This window comes from Eretmochelys imbricata, chromosome 8, assembly GCF_965152235.1.
Source record: "Eretmochelys imbricata isolate rEreImb1 chromosome 8, rEreImb1.hap1, whole genome shotgun sequence".
NCBI classification, from domain to species: Eukaryota; Metazoa; Chordata; order Testudines; family Cheloniidae; genus Eretmochelys; species Eretmochelys imbricata.
The window spans coordinates 94,457,406-94,472,895 of record NC_135579.1 but is presented as its reverse complement, the minus strand read 5'-3'; the positions used below and the strand labels follow the sequence as shown (position 1 = coordinate 94,472,895).

The window sequence follows — 15,490 nt, the reverse complement described above, 5'->3', positions numbered from 1 at the left end:
AGCTTATGCTCAAATAAATTTGTTAGTCTCTAAGGTGCCACAAGTCCTCCTCGTTCTTTTTGCTGATAAAAACTAACACGGCTGTTACTCTGAAATATATTCTATTTAGGTTCTTATACTGCTCCCATCACCAACGTAGCTGAGTGCCTTCCAGTAGTGCCTTAAGTGATGTGTCTAACATCTGTCGTCTGTGGATCATTCTCTCTTGCATCCTCTCCAAGGAGATTTGTGTGTGCAGTGGAGAGTTTTGGTTTCGTAGGGTTTTGTCTGGGGATTAAAAAAAAATGTACACGCAGCAGTGTGTTTATATTGGAAAAGGCAGGTTGAAAAACTGCACCTTGCACTTGGCATAGAAAGTGGGGAGATTTGGGATGGGCCTTAGTTCCTGGGAAAGTTTGTTCAACAGCTTCATAGGGAATGTCTACGCTGCAAAAAAAAAAAATAAAAAAAAATCCAGCCGCAGCGAGTCTCAGAGCCAGCGTCTGCAGACCTGGCTTCACGCTAGGGTGTGTGGAGATGTTCCCGCGCGGGAAACCCATCCTCCCCTCCCCCAGTTTGAGCCTCTCCAAGTGGCACAGTCCACAGCGCAAGGCCGGTGCGCCCGAGTCGGAAGACTCTGAGACTTGCCGCCGCCGGGTCCTTTTTTGCAATGTAGACACACACATACTGCTCCCCACCCCCCCCAACCCACACACTCTGTTTCCTCCACAGGTGAGCTTTACCCTGATGGTAAAATTAATGAACCTAGTACTGGCGTGGAACCACGGTAATGTAAGAATAAAGCCAGGCCTACAGTAGAAACTTTTGCCAGCATAGCAATCTTGTTAATGCTGTGATTTTTTTTTTTTAAACATTTCTAGACAAGCATGAGCTCTAGTGTAGATACAATTATACTAGCATAAAAGGGCTTTCGCTGGTTGAGCTTTTTTCATGTGGGGAACAGGTATAAGCTATGCTGACAAAAGCACTGTTGGTGGCCACCAAGAGCCACAAACAGGAATGCAAAGCAGCGTCCTCCTTACGTGGCCTTTCAGATGCATCGCGCCTGAACTAAAAAGAAAAGCTCCATGTACACAACTGACTGACAGCTATAGCATCTCTCTGTATGTTGACTTCATGAAAGTGTTAGCTAAATGTATTCCAAGCAGTGGAATCAAGTTTGGATTCGCAGTTATTTGTGCACTAGAAACCAATGGTAATCTAATGTAAGTTTCAGTATAAAAGGTCTAGCTGGCAGCCTGGTGTCATTTGCTGTGGTTTGAGACTCCTAGGTCCTAACTGATGGGGCAGAGGAAAGGGAAAACGTGGTGGCATGTTGCAGGTAGAGCGATGGGCAGGAGGCCAGTGTTCCCTCTAATTTTTTACGTCCATGTGTGGAATGAATTTTGTTATGTTAAGTTACAAAATTCATGTGGTGGGGGTGGGGCCGAGGGGTTCGGAGTGTGGGAGGGGGCCCAGGGCTGGGGCAGAGGATTGGGTGTGGGGGAAGAGGTGAGGGCTCTGGCTGGGAGGGTGCAGGCTCTGAGGTGGGGCTGGGGATGAGGGCTTTGGAGTGTGGGAGGGGGCTCAGGGCTGAGACAGAGATTTGGGGTGCAGGGGGTGCAAGCTCTGGGGTGGGGCTGGGAATGAGAGGTTCAAGGTGCAGGAGGGGGCTCAGGACTGTGGCAGAGGGTTGGGTGCAGGGGGTGAGGGCTCCAGCTAGGGATGAAGGCTCTGGGGTGGGGCCAGGCACGAGGGGTTTGGGATGCAGGAGGGGGCTCAGGGCTGAGGCAGAGGGTTGGAGGTACGGGGGGGTGCGGGCTCTGGGGAGGGGCCGGGGATGAGGGGTTCAAGATGCAGGAGGGGGCTCAGGCCTGGTGCAGAGGGTTGGGGTACAAGGGGGGTGCAGGCTCTGGGGTGGGGCCGGGGATGAGAGGTTTGGGGTGCAGGCTGCCCTGGATTTGTGGTGGGGAGAGAGGACTTCCCCCAGCACTCTCTCACTGCAGCAGCTTGGGGACAGAGTAAAGGTGCCTCTCCCCAGCTGCGGGACTGGGATGGGCTGAGGGAGGGGCTCCTTTACCCGGCATCTCCTGTGGGCCTGGGCAGGGCTGGGCCAGGGGAGGGGCTTCTCTCCCTGGCCGTGGCAAGTCTGGGCCGGGGACGGGGGAGGGGTGCCTCTCCCCCCGCCGCGGCAAGTCTGTGCCAGGGCCGGCGGGAAGGGGCACCTCTCACCACTGCGGCAGGTCCATGCTGGGGGAGAGGCATCTCCCATGCACAGCCGTGAGCCCCTGCGCGGGGCTTTATAGGCAGTTGCGTAGCCACGCAGCTTAGAGGGATCTTAGGGCAGGACCCCCTTTTTTTGTTCTGGGTTGTACAGCGCCCAGCACAACGTGGTCCTGGTCCATGACTAGGGCCCCTAGGCACTATGCTAATACAACTAATAAATAAATAACAATATTAATAGGAGCAATGCATTGCCTAAAAGGTTTCCCTATGAGCTGGAACACATAATAGTTCCTTCCCATAAAAATAAATGATCACCCTAGTATAACCTTCATACAGTTACTGCACTGGGTTACATGACATGCTGGAAATCATTCTGCAGATGAGCATTCCTTTGGATTTTTTGCCTACATTCTTTCTAATGACAGTTCTCCATTGAAGGCCAATATTTTATTATAAAGAGGGTTCAATTTATTGAAGAGGGTTAAATGTCTTTGCAACTAATCATTGGCCAAGTCTACTACCCACTTACCTAAAAAAATGAGGGCCAAATTCATTGGCCCGAAGCCTTTTGTTTTCACTATTGCTTGATTAGTCATTTCTGTCCGGAAAAATCATCCAAACGATCTTCCCCTTCGCCCACATACAGAAAGAAGTGAGCATATTGTAATCTGCTTTGCATAACATGCATCTCTGAGACACTCTTAATAAGCAGACATTAGACACACTGACTTAAAAGATGCAATATGGCATTTGTTGTTGCCTATTTACTGCAAGCGCCAATTCAGCCCTACTGATTGGCAGTCACCTCAGTGGAGGCCCAAACCTGGTCTCATTGAAGCCCATTTGCTGTGGACTTCACTGGGACCAAGATTTGACCTTGAAAGATCTAAGCTTCCAGCTGTATGGTTGTGGGGCTGTGTTTGTTTGTACTGGGGCGGGTGGGGGGTGGGGCTCACTACAAAAGTTCAAGGGAATTCAAATAAATCTGTGTATCCAAAACATTTTTCTCTTTTCCTGATTCAGCAAACTCTGTGAAAACATTCTAGTTTCTATTTATGAACATATCTCCAGAGGCTATTGTTGCTGCTTCTTGGTTTCTTAAAATTACTCCTGAGAGCATTCTAAGGAGGGGAGGGCACTATAATCTTAACCGAGAGAGGAATTGTTTATAATATGCCAGATTTACAAACATGATGAAAACAGATAAGTCGATCTCCTGAGGACAGAGAAAAACGGTCTGAAAAATCAGCTCTGAAAAGATTTTTCATTTACATGACAAATATCCAGTTTTAGGGTGACCAGATGTCCCAGTGTTATAGGGACAGTCCTGATATTTGGGGCTTTTTCTTATATAGGCACCTATTACCCACTACCCCCATCCTGATTTTTCACACTTGCTATTTGGTCACCCTATCCAATATGCACTAGAATAAGCCAATCTCTCTGCTGAAGAAGGAAGGTTTCTATCCCATTGTTGGATCATATTAAAGAAGTTCTCTATTAAAATCACAAATGAGTTTGATTCCCCATCGTTTAAATTCCAGGGTATTACTAATTAAGAGGTCTCTTGGTTTTTGGTACTGTTTCTCTCCCTCTATGTGTGAAACTTGCAAGCTGCTAATTGTGTTAGTACATTCTAAGACAGAGTCTGTTCTCAAAGCAATTCTTTGTAACAACAACTACTCACACAGAGAGAGACTCAAAGCAATACTCTGTAACAACAGAAACAGCATCCAGAGACTCCCCGCCCTTTTGTTGTATTCATCTCGCTTTTTTAACAATTGTGATTAAAATAGAGATAGAGGATGTATGTGGATGGATGCTTGGTGTGGATAATAACTGAATGATCAGGGAGGTGCCAGCCTAAGAATCCAGTGTCCATCGGCTGAAGAAGGCGTCAAGTGGAAATAACCAGAGGACCCCCGGAGGACAGACTGGAATCCACCCAACAGCCTGAAGAATGGGAGAACCAAAGAACAAGATAACATCTGGCAGCACGGAGCCATCAGGAATGTGCTATCTGCTGAGTGATTCAGCAACAGCATGATGAAGCAATTCCAATAGACTGGCACAGGAAGAAATTCCTATAAAAATGGACTCTGGAAAGTGAGAACTTTGGGGTCTGATTCTGCAAACCAACTTCCAGGAGCACCAGATGAGCATCTGACAAGGTCCTGCTTCCTCCTCATGTCCCAGCCAGTGGCTTGGCATGAGCAACTCCAAGGCTGGTAACTATGATAACAACCTTGCAGAACCTGTGAGTGTGTGCGCGTGTGTATGAATGAATGTGTGAATAAATATGAAATTGAATGGAATGTTATAGCTATAACTAACTGCTTACTATGATTCTTTCTATATTCACAATAAATGTGGCATTTTGCCTTTTCCCCTTTAATAAGATCCTGCTGGTTTTTATTTTATTGGTATAACACCATGAGTGTGAATTAGTATAGTTTAATAATCTTAAAAATGCCTATTTCCTGCATTATTCAGAAAGACCCTGATCCAACATACATTGAAGGCAGTGGAAAACCCATTGACTTCAAATGTGCATTGGCTGATATTGCAAAATTATGGTGATGCATAAACATACTAAAGAGCACATGTAAAATAATATCTCTAGTATAATATAGCAGTATCATTGCAATCATTGCACTGCCATTAAGGAGTTTGGAATTCCACAGCACTCATGCACACAGCTAAAATTATCACAAACAATTTTACCTATATACAAGAGAAAGAATTTTTAATATGCCTGACCTGATTTGGGTTTGCTTTTAAAATATGATGGTGAGTGGACAAAGGAAGCATGGTTGAGTGGGCAAATCAGAGGTCCAGAAGTGAGGAGGAATGCCCCAGATTGTATGTGATTTGCATCTTAGTTTCCTGTCAGTAAATGATAATACCTGCTTGACAGGTGTCTTTTGGAATTCAAATTTGCACAGTGCTTTGAGATGCATAGGTGGGAGAGGCCAGAGATGTACTAAGCATTAGAAGATAAGTTACTGACCCCCACTCCCCGGCAGAAGCGCTGAGCTGGTGGAACAGGGCAAGCCCACATGCCCCAACCCCACTCCCTAGCAGGAGTGCCAGGTGGGCAGAGCGGGCAAGCCCATGTACCCCAACCCCACTAAACCCCTGCCTCAACCAAGCTTCACAATCATCATTGGTGAGTACAGCATTACATTGTTTGTTTAAAATTATTTAAAATTTATATTGTATATGTATATAATGTCTTTTGTCTAGTGAAAAAAATTTCCCTGAAACCTAACCCCCCTATTTACATTAATTCTTATGGGGAAACTGGATTCACTTAACATAGTTTCGCTTAAAGTTGCATTTTTCAGGAACACAACTACAACGTTAAGTGAGGAGTTACTACACATTCATATAGCCTCCCCAACTTAGATTGCTCTCTTCAGGGAGCCCAGAACCGTAAGCCACGATATAACCTCTCAGCCTCAGCAAGAGAGTTCTGCTGGAGTTTAAACTGTGTGACAGCTCCCTGCCGTACCAATCTGTCTGCCTAACCAGCAAACTCCTCGATACTCTGCCAGTCTAAACCTTGCCTTGCAGGTAACATTCAGTGAACCCCAGTTCCTGAGTTCCCCAGACGCATCTACCTCTCTGCAGCATTCAGTCCCTCTCCCTGGACACTCACAGCAATTAACCAAGTCTGTTGTCTCCAAAGAGACAGAAAACACACCAAGCAACAGGGCTGAGGATGCATATAACAGCACTGAGGTGGTTTACAGTAAAACTGAAAATAAGTCTATTAATAAAAAACACCGATTTAAATGATACTAAGCAGAAGAAAAACAGCCAGGTCTGGTTACAAACAAAACAAAAATAACATGCTTTCTAATAGCTAAATAACTTTAGCAAGCTACAATCTTGGCCTGATTAGCCTTCTCACTCCCACCAAATTTGCAGTGTCTCCAGCCTCTCAGACAGGAGGATCCACCCTTCATAGACACAGAGGGCGCTTTCCCCTTGGTCCCTTAAGTGTTGGATAACTAAGGGGTTCTTTCCTCTTCTTTTCATAGTCCAGTAAACCAGCATTCTTTTGACATGTACACCCCAGACCGAGTTCTTCTTCCCCATGGGTGTGCAGATGCCATGCTGTCTTCCTCATCCACTGGTCAACTTGTTTTTTTCATTGTCTTAATGACTTTGTTCACATTATATGTAAATGTACTTTCATTGTTCTTTGCATGTAATCCAGCCTTGCAGCCAGATAAATCCATATTCTTGGACAGGGTTGTTTATCAACTGCCTCCAAAACATAGGTTAAGAACATATTTCCAGCCCATACATACATCACACAATGATATTCATGACCAGCGTGTCACCAGTTTTACATGATACCTTACAAGACACTGGCTAGATATTCTGACAATAGTGTGTTCGGTGTACCTTTTGCCAGCTGATATAAAGGGACTTTCAGGGTCACAGTGACTACCAAAATCATTTCATGTAAGTCAACAAACAGCCAACAGAGTATAACTTTTGGTTACTACCAGCCAGGTCTGGATTCAGACCAATGATGCAGAAGTGAAAATCTCTATTTTCCATTGCAAGTTACCCCAGAATGCAGTCCCCCAGTGTGGTACTTTAAGGGTCTCATTGACTCCCACTTGACTCCTGAAGTCAATAATAGGCCCTAAAGTAACCAAACATAGGAATAAGTCAAAAGCCATTAACCTTATAGAGAGCCCTATATTTGCCTGAATAATAAAATAGTTTCCTTTTATTTACTAGACTGATTCACACAAGATGAAACTATCCTCTTTAAGACAGTGAATGGGGCCCAATGAGAAAAGGGAGCTCCTATTCGCAGACACTTCTGCATGGGTTTTATCATTGGCCCACAGTGTGGAAACAGCTGGTATGTTTTGAATGTTTAATACCTACCACTGAAAACTGAGAACATTTTCAGTTTGGAAAAGAGAATTCAGCAGTCAAAATGCAACTCAGGGAAAGCGACAGCTGAAATTTACTACCCATGGCGCATGCCGCATCTACGTACTTAATAATAATAACAGCTGTAAGACAATCAACCAGGGATCTAAATGAATGCTTGTCTTCTCAACCAAATGTAGGAACATGATTATTTTGAGTCAGTAGCAATACAGACTCTAGTGAGAAGAATATTTCAAATCATGGAATACATCTTCAGGGTTTGTTTGGTTTTTTTCCCCCCATGTAATAATATTTTAAAGAAGTCACTCAAACTAAGACTTCTGACACAAAACGCCAGATTAGAGCCCCAAAACAGCAAATCTCTATGTGCTTAAACTGTTCGAGCAGTGCTTTAATTTTAATTCACATTTGAGAAAGGTTCCTAGCAGATGGAGAAAGTAAGGACCCTATTCATGAAACCTTTGGCGATTTGCCACAAAAATGGCACATTTATTGAGCACAGAGAAAAAATGTGGAATGTGCCTTTTCCACATCAGGAATGCATTTATCCAATTCATAAATCCTTTCCCCTCTCCCCACACCATTCACTAAAATTAAGCCTTTCGTAGTTTGCCACTGGGATTGGGTGGGGCAGGGGGGAGAGGAGAGAAGAGAATGCTTCTCAAAGGGACAAGACCCAAAAAGAGGGAGACTTCAATGTGCTTATTAAACACACACACACACACAACAGTATCACATGGATGTTAGGGCAAAACTGGAGACTGCCCAGACCAATTACAGACCACAGGAGCCATAACAAAGCTAACAAGGATGCGAATAACCCATTATCCTAGCAGTCTGCCAATATATTAAAGTATGTTAGAGCAAATGATTCTAAAAAAAGGGCATAAAAGTAATTAGTACAAGATTTTTAAAATGTATTATGATCATTTTATTTTCTTATATTACAATAGCAGTCCCAGTCAAGCTTGGAGCCCCACTGTACAAGGTGCTGTACATAAAGTAACAGGTACTCCTTGCCCCAAAGAACTTACAGTCTAAACAGACAGGCAAAGGGTGGGAGAAAGGGAGGATTATTATCAATTTGTACAGATGGGGAACCGGGACACACAGAGATTAAGTAACTTTCCCAAGATTGTACAGAAACTCTGTGGCAGAGCTGCAAACTGAAGTGAGATCACCTGAGTCCCAGTCTAGTGCCTTAACCATGAGAACATAAATTATATAAGCTAAACACAGGGCAGGGAGCAAAGAAAATATAGTGGAGAAAAACCAATGAAGTGGGATGCATAAAGCTGTGGGCTTATTCTGCATTCCTGGCTTCTGAATGAAGAAAATGCAGTAAGCTCAAACAAGGCTTGACTTACTGTATGCATGATTGGCCAAATCCTGAAGTCCATTGTCAGTCAAACCCCTAATGAAACTGTGCCTGTGTGGAAAGCAGGGAGGAAAATGCAACTCCTGGTGGCCGGAGTCAGGAACATAGAGGAGTCACCATTGGAAGAATTTGGAATAGCTTGGACTTTTGTTCCTATTTCAGAAAACGGGCAGACCATCCAGGAGACACTGGTGGACATTTCAGTGGCATTTTTTGGCCTACACCTGGAGGAGGAGGAGGACGCTACAGACATGGCAGACTTGAATTGGCTGATGCTGCGCATGACTCTCGGTGTAGCCGCTGACGCCCCTCACAAAGCCTGGCACTTCTGCAGTAGCCACAAGCACAGAGTGATGGAATCCCATCATCTTGTAGGCCTGGGATGACAAGCCGTTGTTCCAGAACTTTTGCATGAAAAAGAATACCACATTTCTGGAGCTTTGTGAGCAGCTTGCCCCAACCTCCAGCATCATGACACATCAATGAGGCTGGCCTTCCTGGTCCAGAAGCAGGTTGCTATAACCACCTGGAAGCTGGCTACCCCAGACTACTACAGGTCAGTTGCTAACCAGTTTGGTGTTGGAAAGTCAACTGTGGGAAAAGCGGGGGCAGAAGTTTCTGAGGCAAGCAGGCGTGTGAGTTACTCAAAGACAGTAGGCACAACCAATAGCCCTGAAGTAATTGCTGGTTTTGAGAATGGGTTTTCCAGACCATGCCAAGGCCATTGATGGGACTCATGTTCATAGTTTGCCTCCCTCAAGGAGCACATGAGTTCATAAACTGCAAAAGATACTACTGTATTGTTATGCAGGCTCTTGTGGCCCATAATCACTGACCTGTGGATGCCAACGTGGGCTGTATTGGAACAGTTCCTGATGCCGGAGTTTTCTGCTGATCGGGAGTCTACCTTCATTGTCATGCCAAGACACTATTCCCACCAAATGACATTGTCATAAATAGAGTATCAGTCCCCACTATTATTCTAGGGGAACCCACCTACCTCCTTTTTGCTTGGCTTATGAAACTGTATCCTGATCTCAGAGACCCTGGCAAAAGGAGGATTTATTACACTCTCTGTAGGCATAGAATAGTCATTGAATTTCCATTTGGCAGACTGAGAACCCGCTGGTGCTGCTTACAGACCTGTTTGGATTCCAGTGGCATCCATGACGTCCGCATTATTATGGCTAGCTGTGCTCTTCCCAATCTTTGTGAAGCCAAAGAGGAGCCATTTGCCGCTGAATGGACCTCTGACAGTAATAGATGGCAGACTCAGTACACTCAGCCAGAAAATGTCCCACCACAGCTGGAGCAGGATGCCTCCAGGCCACAGAACCCAGGGATGCTTTGTGCTCCCACATCATGGACTTCCATGGGCCCAGGGAAGAGGGAGACTAACATGTTTATGGATGTGTTTGTACAGCAATAACAACAGTAAATGAAGTACTGTCACCGTACACCATGAATGGCACCCACCCCAGAGCCCGCCCTCAGCTGGAGGCCCCTGCCCCAACCCGGAGCCCCCTCTTGCACCCTGAACTCCTCATTTCTGGCACCACCCCAGAGCCCACACCCCCAGTCGGGGCCCTCACCTCCCTCCCGCACCCCAACCCCCACTTTTGTGAGCATTTATGGCCCACCATACAATTTCCATACCCAGATGTGGCCCTCAGGCCAAAAAGTTTGCCCACCCCTGGTCTTGAACCAACCTGAGGGTGATGCTGCTACAGGAGGTGCCAAAGGATTCAGAAGGAAAGGAAGACATTAGTCTTGTTCATCTAAAGAGCCTATACAGCCTGGTTGCCAACTCTTTTACTCTGCAACGCAAGGGGTTTTTTTTTTTTATTTTTTTATTTTTATTTTTTTAAATGAGTAAGAAAGGGGAAGTCGCTAGTAGGGAAAAGGCTAATTAGCAATAAATAAGCATAGCCTTCAGGTGCTTAGTCTGGGTCATAAATGGTGAGTTTAAAATTATCTGTCTAGTTTTTGAGAGCAATTCTAACAAGAATGAGTAAAAATAGTCTACTTGAAACAGCTATGTTAGCTATTATTATATGACATGATTATCTCTGATTGCTTCAGTGTTGAAATGGAAAAGACTCACTAATGTTTATCATTTTTATTACTGGTTTGTTTATGGTGGCACTCACTAGCTGAGGGGCGCTTTCCAGCCACTCATGATGGGACAGTCCCTGCCCCAAGGTGCTCACGGCCTCGGGACTGACAGAGATTAGGGGAAAGGGCAGAACACATATGGCTTTTTTATACAGGGCAAGTAGAAGAGGGTCTTCAAAAGAGACTTAGTTGTGGCCAGGGCCGAGTGCAGGCTGTGTGGAAGAAGACTGGATGTGATCCCATGAGAAACTGATAAACCAGGAAGCATGTTTGGGAATGGGGAGAGGCAACATGAAGCTTGACAAAGAGGAAGGGACACAGGTTTGAATGTGGTGACAGGATAGTAACATTTGTTGTGCTAATGGATGGGGCACTGGTTTGAAGAAGGAAGCGACATGGATCAATGGGCAAGGAAGGCAGCTTTAGCTGCTGCACTGATTTCTGATTATTAATCATTTTTCCCTTCCTGTGCATCACCTTTATTCTGTCGTACTAATAGACTGTCCATCTGACAGGAATGCTCCTGCATCCAGGCCATTAAACTATGTCTAAGGCTTGGACAAATGGGTACTACTGGTCATCAAACACTGGCACCAAACTACAAGTTTAAGACTAGGCAATTGGTAACAAAGCAAGTAGTTTGCCGAAATACACACTGCCCCCCCCCCTCCCAGCATATCCCCCCCAGCCCCTCCCCGACACCTCCAGTCCTGGGCAGTCCAGGCTCGCCTTCCCTCCACAGACTGGCATCAAACCTTTGTGGCTTGGTACCACCTCCCCCACCCCCGGCTCAATGCCTTATCCTAGCCCTGCAGCCCCAGCACCCATATCCCATTGTCGTCACCTAGCACCACTCTTCCCACCCACCCCCAGCTTGGCATCATGCAGTCTTCCTCTTCCACTCTGCGTCCCTTTCTTCCCCCAGCCTGGCACCATGATGCTGCCACCGGACACCTATCCGCACCCCCAGTGGCCTAGCCCCATGCCCTTCTCCTGGCCTGACACTGTGCGACCACCCCTTCGTCCACCTCCCCCAGTCTCCCCCCAGCTTAGCACTGCCCCACTCCCTTCCCCATCATCTTGGCACAATGTTTCCACCCTCCATTTCACAGTGCTACCCCTTCCTCCCCAGCTTGAATCCCCCCTTCCAACTTGACCCGACGATGTCCCCGTTCCTTGCCTGTCCCTGTGCTGCCCCTGTCCTCTCCCCTACTCTGTCCTGGAATGTGCTGCCTCGACTCCCAGTCTCACATCTATTTCCCACCCGCCTAGCACAGTACCAGGCCATACTGGGTCAGACCACAGGTCCATCGAGCCCCGTATCCTGTCTCCTGACAGCGGCCAATGCCAGGTGCCCCAGCGGGAATGAACAGAACAGGTACCCAACAAGTGATCCACTCCCTCGCCCATTCCCAGCGCCTGGCACACAGAGGTTAGGGACACCATGCTCCCCTTGACATTCCCCAATACTGACGCTGTGCACTCTGCCTCCCTCCCACCCCTGACACTGTGCCATCCCTCTCCCCTTCCCAAGCCTGGCAGCCACCCCTCAGCCTGGCACCCACCCCTCCTCCCCCTGTGCACGCACCCTGCTAGCCTGACACTCAGACATTCCTACCCCTGCCCCCAAGCCTGGCACCCACCCCTCAGCCTGGCACTCCCCCCTCCTCCCCCTGGGCACGCACCCTGCTAGCCTGACACTCAGACATTCCTACCCCTGCCCCCAAGCCTGGCACCCACCCCTCAGCCTGGCACCCACCCCTCCTCCCCCTGGGCACGCACCCTGCTAGCCTGACACTCAGACATTCCTACCCCTGCCCCCAAGCCTGGCACCCACCCCTCAGCCTGGCACCCACCCCTCCTCCCCCTGGGCACGCACCCTGCTAGCCTGACACTCAGACATTCCTACCCCTGCCCCCAAGCCTGGCACCCACCCCTCAGCCTGGCACCCACCCCTCCTCCCCCTGGGCACGCACCCTGCTAGCCTGACACTCAGACATTCCTACCCCTGCCCCCAAGCCTGGCACCCACCCCTCAGCCTGGCACCCACCCCTCCTCCCCCTGGGCACGCACCCTGCTAGCCTGACACTCAGACATTCCTACCCCTGCCCCCAAGCCTGGCACCCACCCCTCAGCCTGGCACCCCCCCCTCCTCCCCCTGGGCACGCACCCTGCTAGCCTGACACTCAGACATTCCTATCCCTGCCCCCAAGCCTGGCACCCACCCCTCAGCCTGGCACCCACCCCTCCTCCCCCTGGGCACGCACCCTGCTAGCCTGACACTCAGACATTCCTACCCCTGCCCCCAAGCCTGGCACCCACCCCTCAGCCTGGCACCCACCCCTCCTCCCCCTGGGCACGCACCCTGCTAGCCTGACACTCAGACATTCCTACCCCTGCCCCCAAGCCTGGCACCCACCCCTCAGCCTGGCACCCACCCCTCCTCCCCCTGGGCACGCACCCTGCTAGCCTCCCTCCCTCCCTGACATTCTGCTATTCCTAGCCCCCCCCCCCGCCGCCCCCCAGCCTTGCGCCCACTCTTCAGCGTGGCATTTACCCCTCCTCCCCCTCTGCATGCACCCTGCACCCCGCCTCCCTCCCGGCCAGCCCTTGCGCTATTCCCATCCCCCCAGCCTGGCACCGCGCCACCCGGCCCCCTCCCCCGTGCCACCCCCCACGCCCGGGCTGGCATCGCCCTGCCCCGGGCCGCCCCTCTGCCCGCGCCCCCCCGCCCGGCCCTGCTGCATTGTGGTCCCTCCGGCAGCGCGCAGCGAAGATGGCTGAGAGGCAGAAGCACGACGGGCGGGTGAAGATCGGGCACTACGTGCTGGGGGACACCCTCGGCGTCGGCACCTTCGGCAAAGTCAAGAGCTGAGTATCGGGGCTGGGCGCGGCGGCCGCCGCCCGGGCAGGGGGCGCCGGGGAAACGGGGTCGCCCGGCGCCGGGCTGGGAGCAGCCCTGGCTTCTGCTCCACGGGCTGGGCAGCGGCGAGCCCCCGCGCCCCCCGCAGCACGGCCCGCACCGGCAGCCCCCGGCTCCCTTCCCCAGGGCACGCACCGGGCAGCCCCCGCGCCCCCCCCAGCACGGCCCGCACCGGGCAGCCCCCGGCTCCCTTCCCCAGGGCACGCACCGGGCAGCCCCCGCGCCCGCCCCCCCAGCACGGCCCGCACCGGCAGCCCCCGGCTCCCTTCCCCAGGGCACGCACCGGGCAGCCCCCGCGCCCCCCGCAGCACGGCCCGCACCGGCAGCCCCCGGCTCCCTTCCCCAGGGCACGCACCGGGCAGCCCCCGGCTCCCTTCCCCAGGGCACGCACCGGGCAGCCCCCGCGCCCCCCGCAGCACGGCCCGCACCGGCAGCCCCCGGCTCCCTTCCCCAGGGCACGCACCGGGCAGCCCCCGGCTCCCTTCCCCAGGGCACGCACCGGGCAGCCCCCGCGCCCCCCCCAGCACGGCCCGCACCGGCAGCCCCCGGCTCCCTTCCCCAGGGCACGCACCGGGCAGCCCCCGCGCCCGCCCCCCCAGCACGGCCCGCACCGGGCAGCCCCCGGCTCCCTTCCCCAGGGCACGCACCGGGCAGCCCCCGGCTCCCTTCCCCAGGGCACGCACCGGGCAGCCCCCGCGCCCCCCCCAGCACGGCCCGCACCGGGCAGCCCCCGGCTCCCTTCCCCAGGGCACGCACAGGGCAGCCCCCGCGCCCCCCGCAGCACGGCCCGCACCGGCAGCCCCCGGCTCCCTTCCCCAGGGCACGCACCGGGCAGCCCCCGGCTCCCTTCCCCAAGGGCACGCACCGGGCAGCCCCCGCACCCGCCCCCCCAGCACGGCCCGCACCGGCAGCCCCCGGCTCCCTTCCCCAGGGCACGCACCGGGCAGCCCCCGCGCCCCCCGCAGCACGGCCCGCACCGGCAGCCCCCGGCTCCCTTCCCCAGGGCACGCACCGGGCAGCCCCCGGCTCCCTTCCCCAGGGCACGCACCGGGCAGCCCCCGCGCCCCCCGCAGCACGGCCCGCACCGGCAGCCCCCGGCTCCCTTCCCCAGGGCACGCACCGGGCAGCCCCCGGCTCCCTTCCCCAAGGGCACGCACCGGGCAGCCCCCGCACCCGCCCCCCCAGCACGGCCCGCACCGGCAGCCCCCGGCTCCCTTCCCCAGGGCACGCACCGGGCAGCCCCCGGCTCCCTTCCCCAGGGCACGCACCGGGCAGCCCCCGGCTCCCTTCCCCAAGGGCACGCACCGGCAGCCCCCGCACCCGCCCCCCCAGCACGGCCCGCACCGGCAGCCCCCGGCTCCCTTCCCCAGGGCACGCACCGGGCAGCCCCCGCGTCCCCCCAGCACAGCCCGCACCGGGCAACCCCCGGCTCCCTTCCCCCAGGGCACGCACCGGGCAGCCCCCGCGTCCCCCCAGCACGGCCCGCACCGGGCAACCCCCGGCTCCCTTCCCCAGGGCACGCACCGGGCAGCCCCCGGCTCCCTTCCCCCAGGGCACGCACCGGGCAGCCCCCGCGTCCCCCCAGCACGGCCCGCACCGGGCAGCCCCCGGCTCCCTTCCCCAGGGCACGCACCGGGCAGCCCCCGCGCCCGCCCCCCCCAGCACGGCCCGCACCGGCAGCCCCCGGCTCCCTTCCCCAGGGCACGCACCGGGCAGCCCCCGGCTCCCTTCCCCCAGGGCACGCACCGGCAGCCCCCGCGCCCCCCCCAGCACGGCCCGCACCGGGCAGCCCCCGGCTCCCTTCCCCCAGGGCACGCACCGGGCAGCCCCCGGCTCCCTTCCCCAGGGCACGCACCGGGCAGCCCCCGCGTCCCCCCAGCACGGCCCGCACCGGGCAACCCCCGGCTCCCTTCCCCCAGGGCACGCACCGGGCAACCCCCAGCTCC

At 53.1% G+C, this 15,490-nt stretch overlaps 1 protein-coding gene across 1 annotated transcript in view; it reads left to right on the top strand.

Moving 5' to 3' along the window:
* The first annotated feature begins 13,397 nt into the window (after positions 1 to 13,397).
* Positions 13,398 to 15,490, top strand: part of PRKAA2 (protein kinase AMP-activated catalytic subunit alpha 2) — a 31,010-nt gene continuing 28,917 nt past the window's right edge. The window contains exon 1 of the mRNA XM_077824305.1: positions 13,398 to 13,491. Within this exon, the coding sequence (XP_077680431.1) occupies positions 13,398 to 13,491 (94 nt within the window). The remainder of the gene's footprint in view (positions 13,492 to 15,490) is intronic.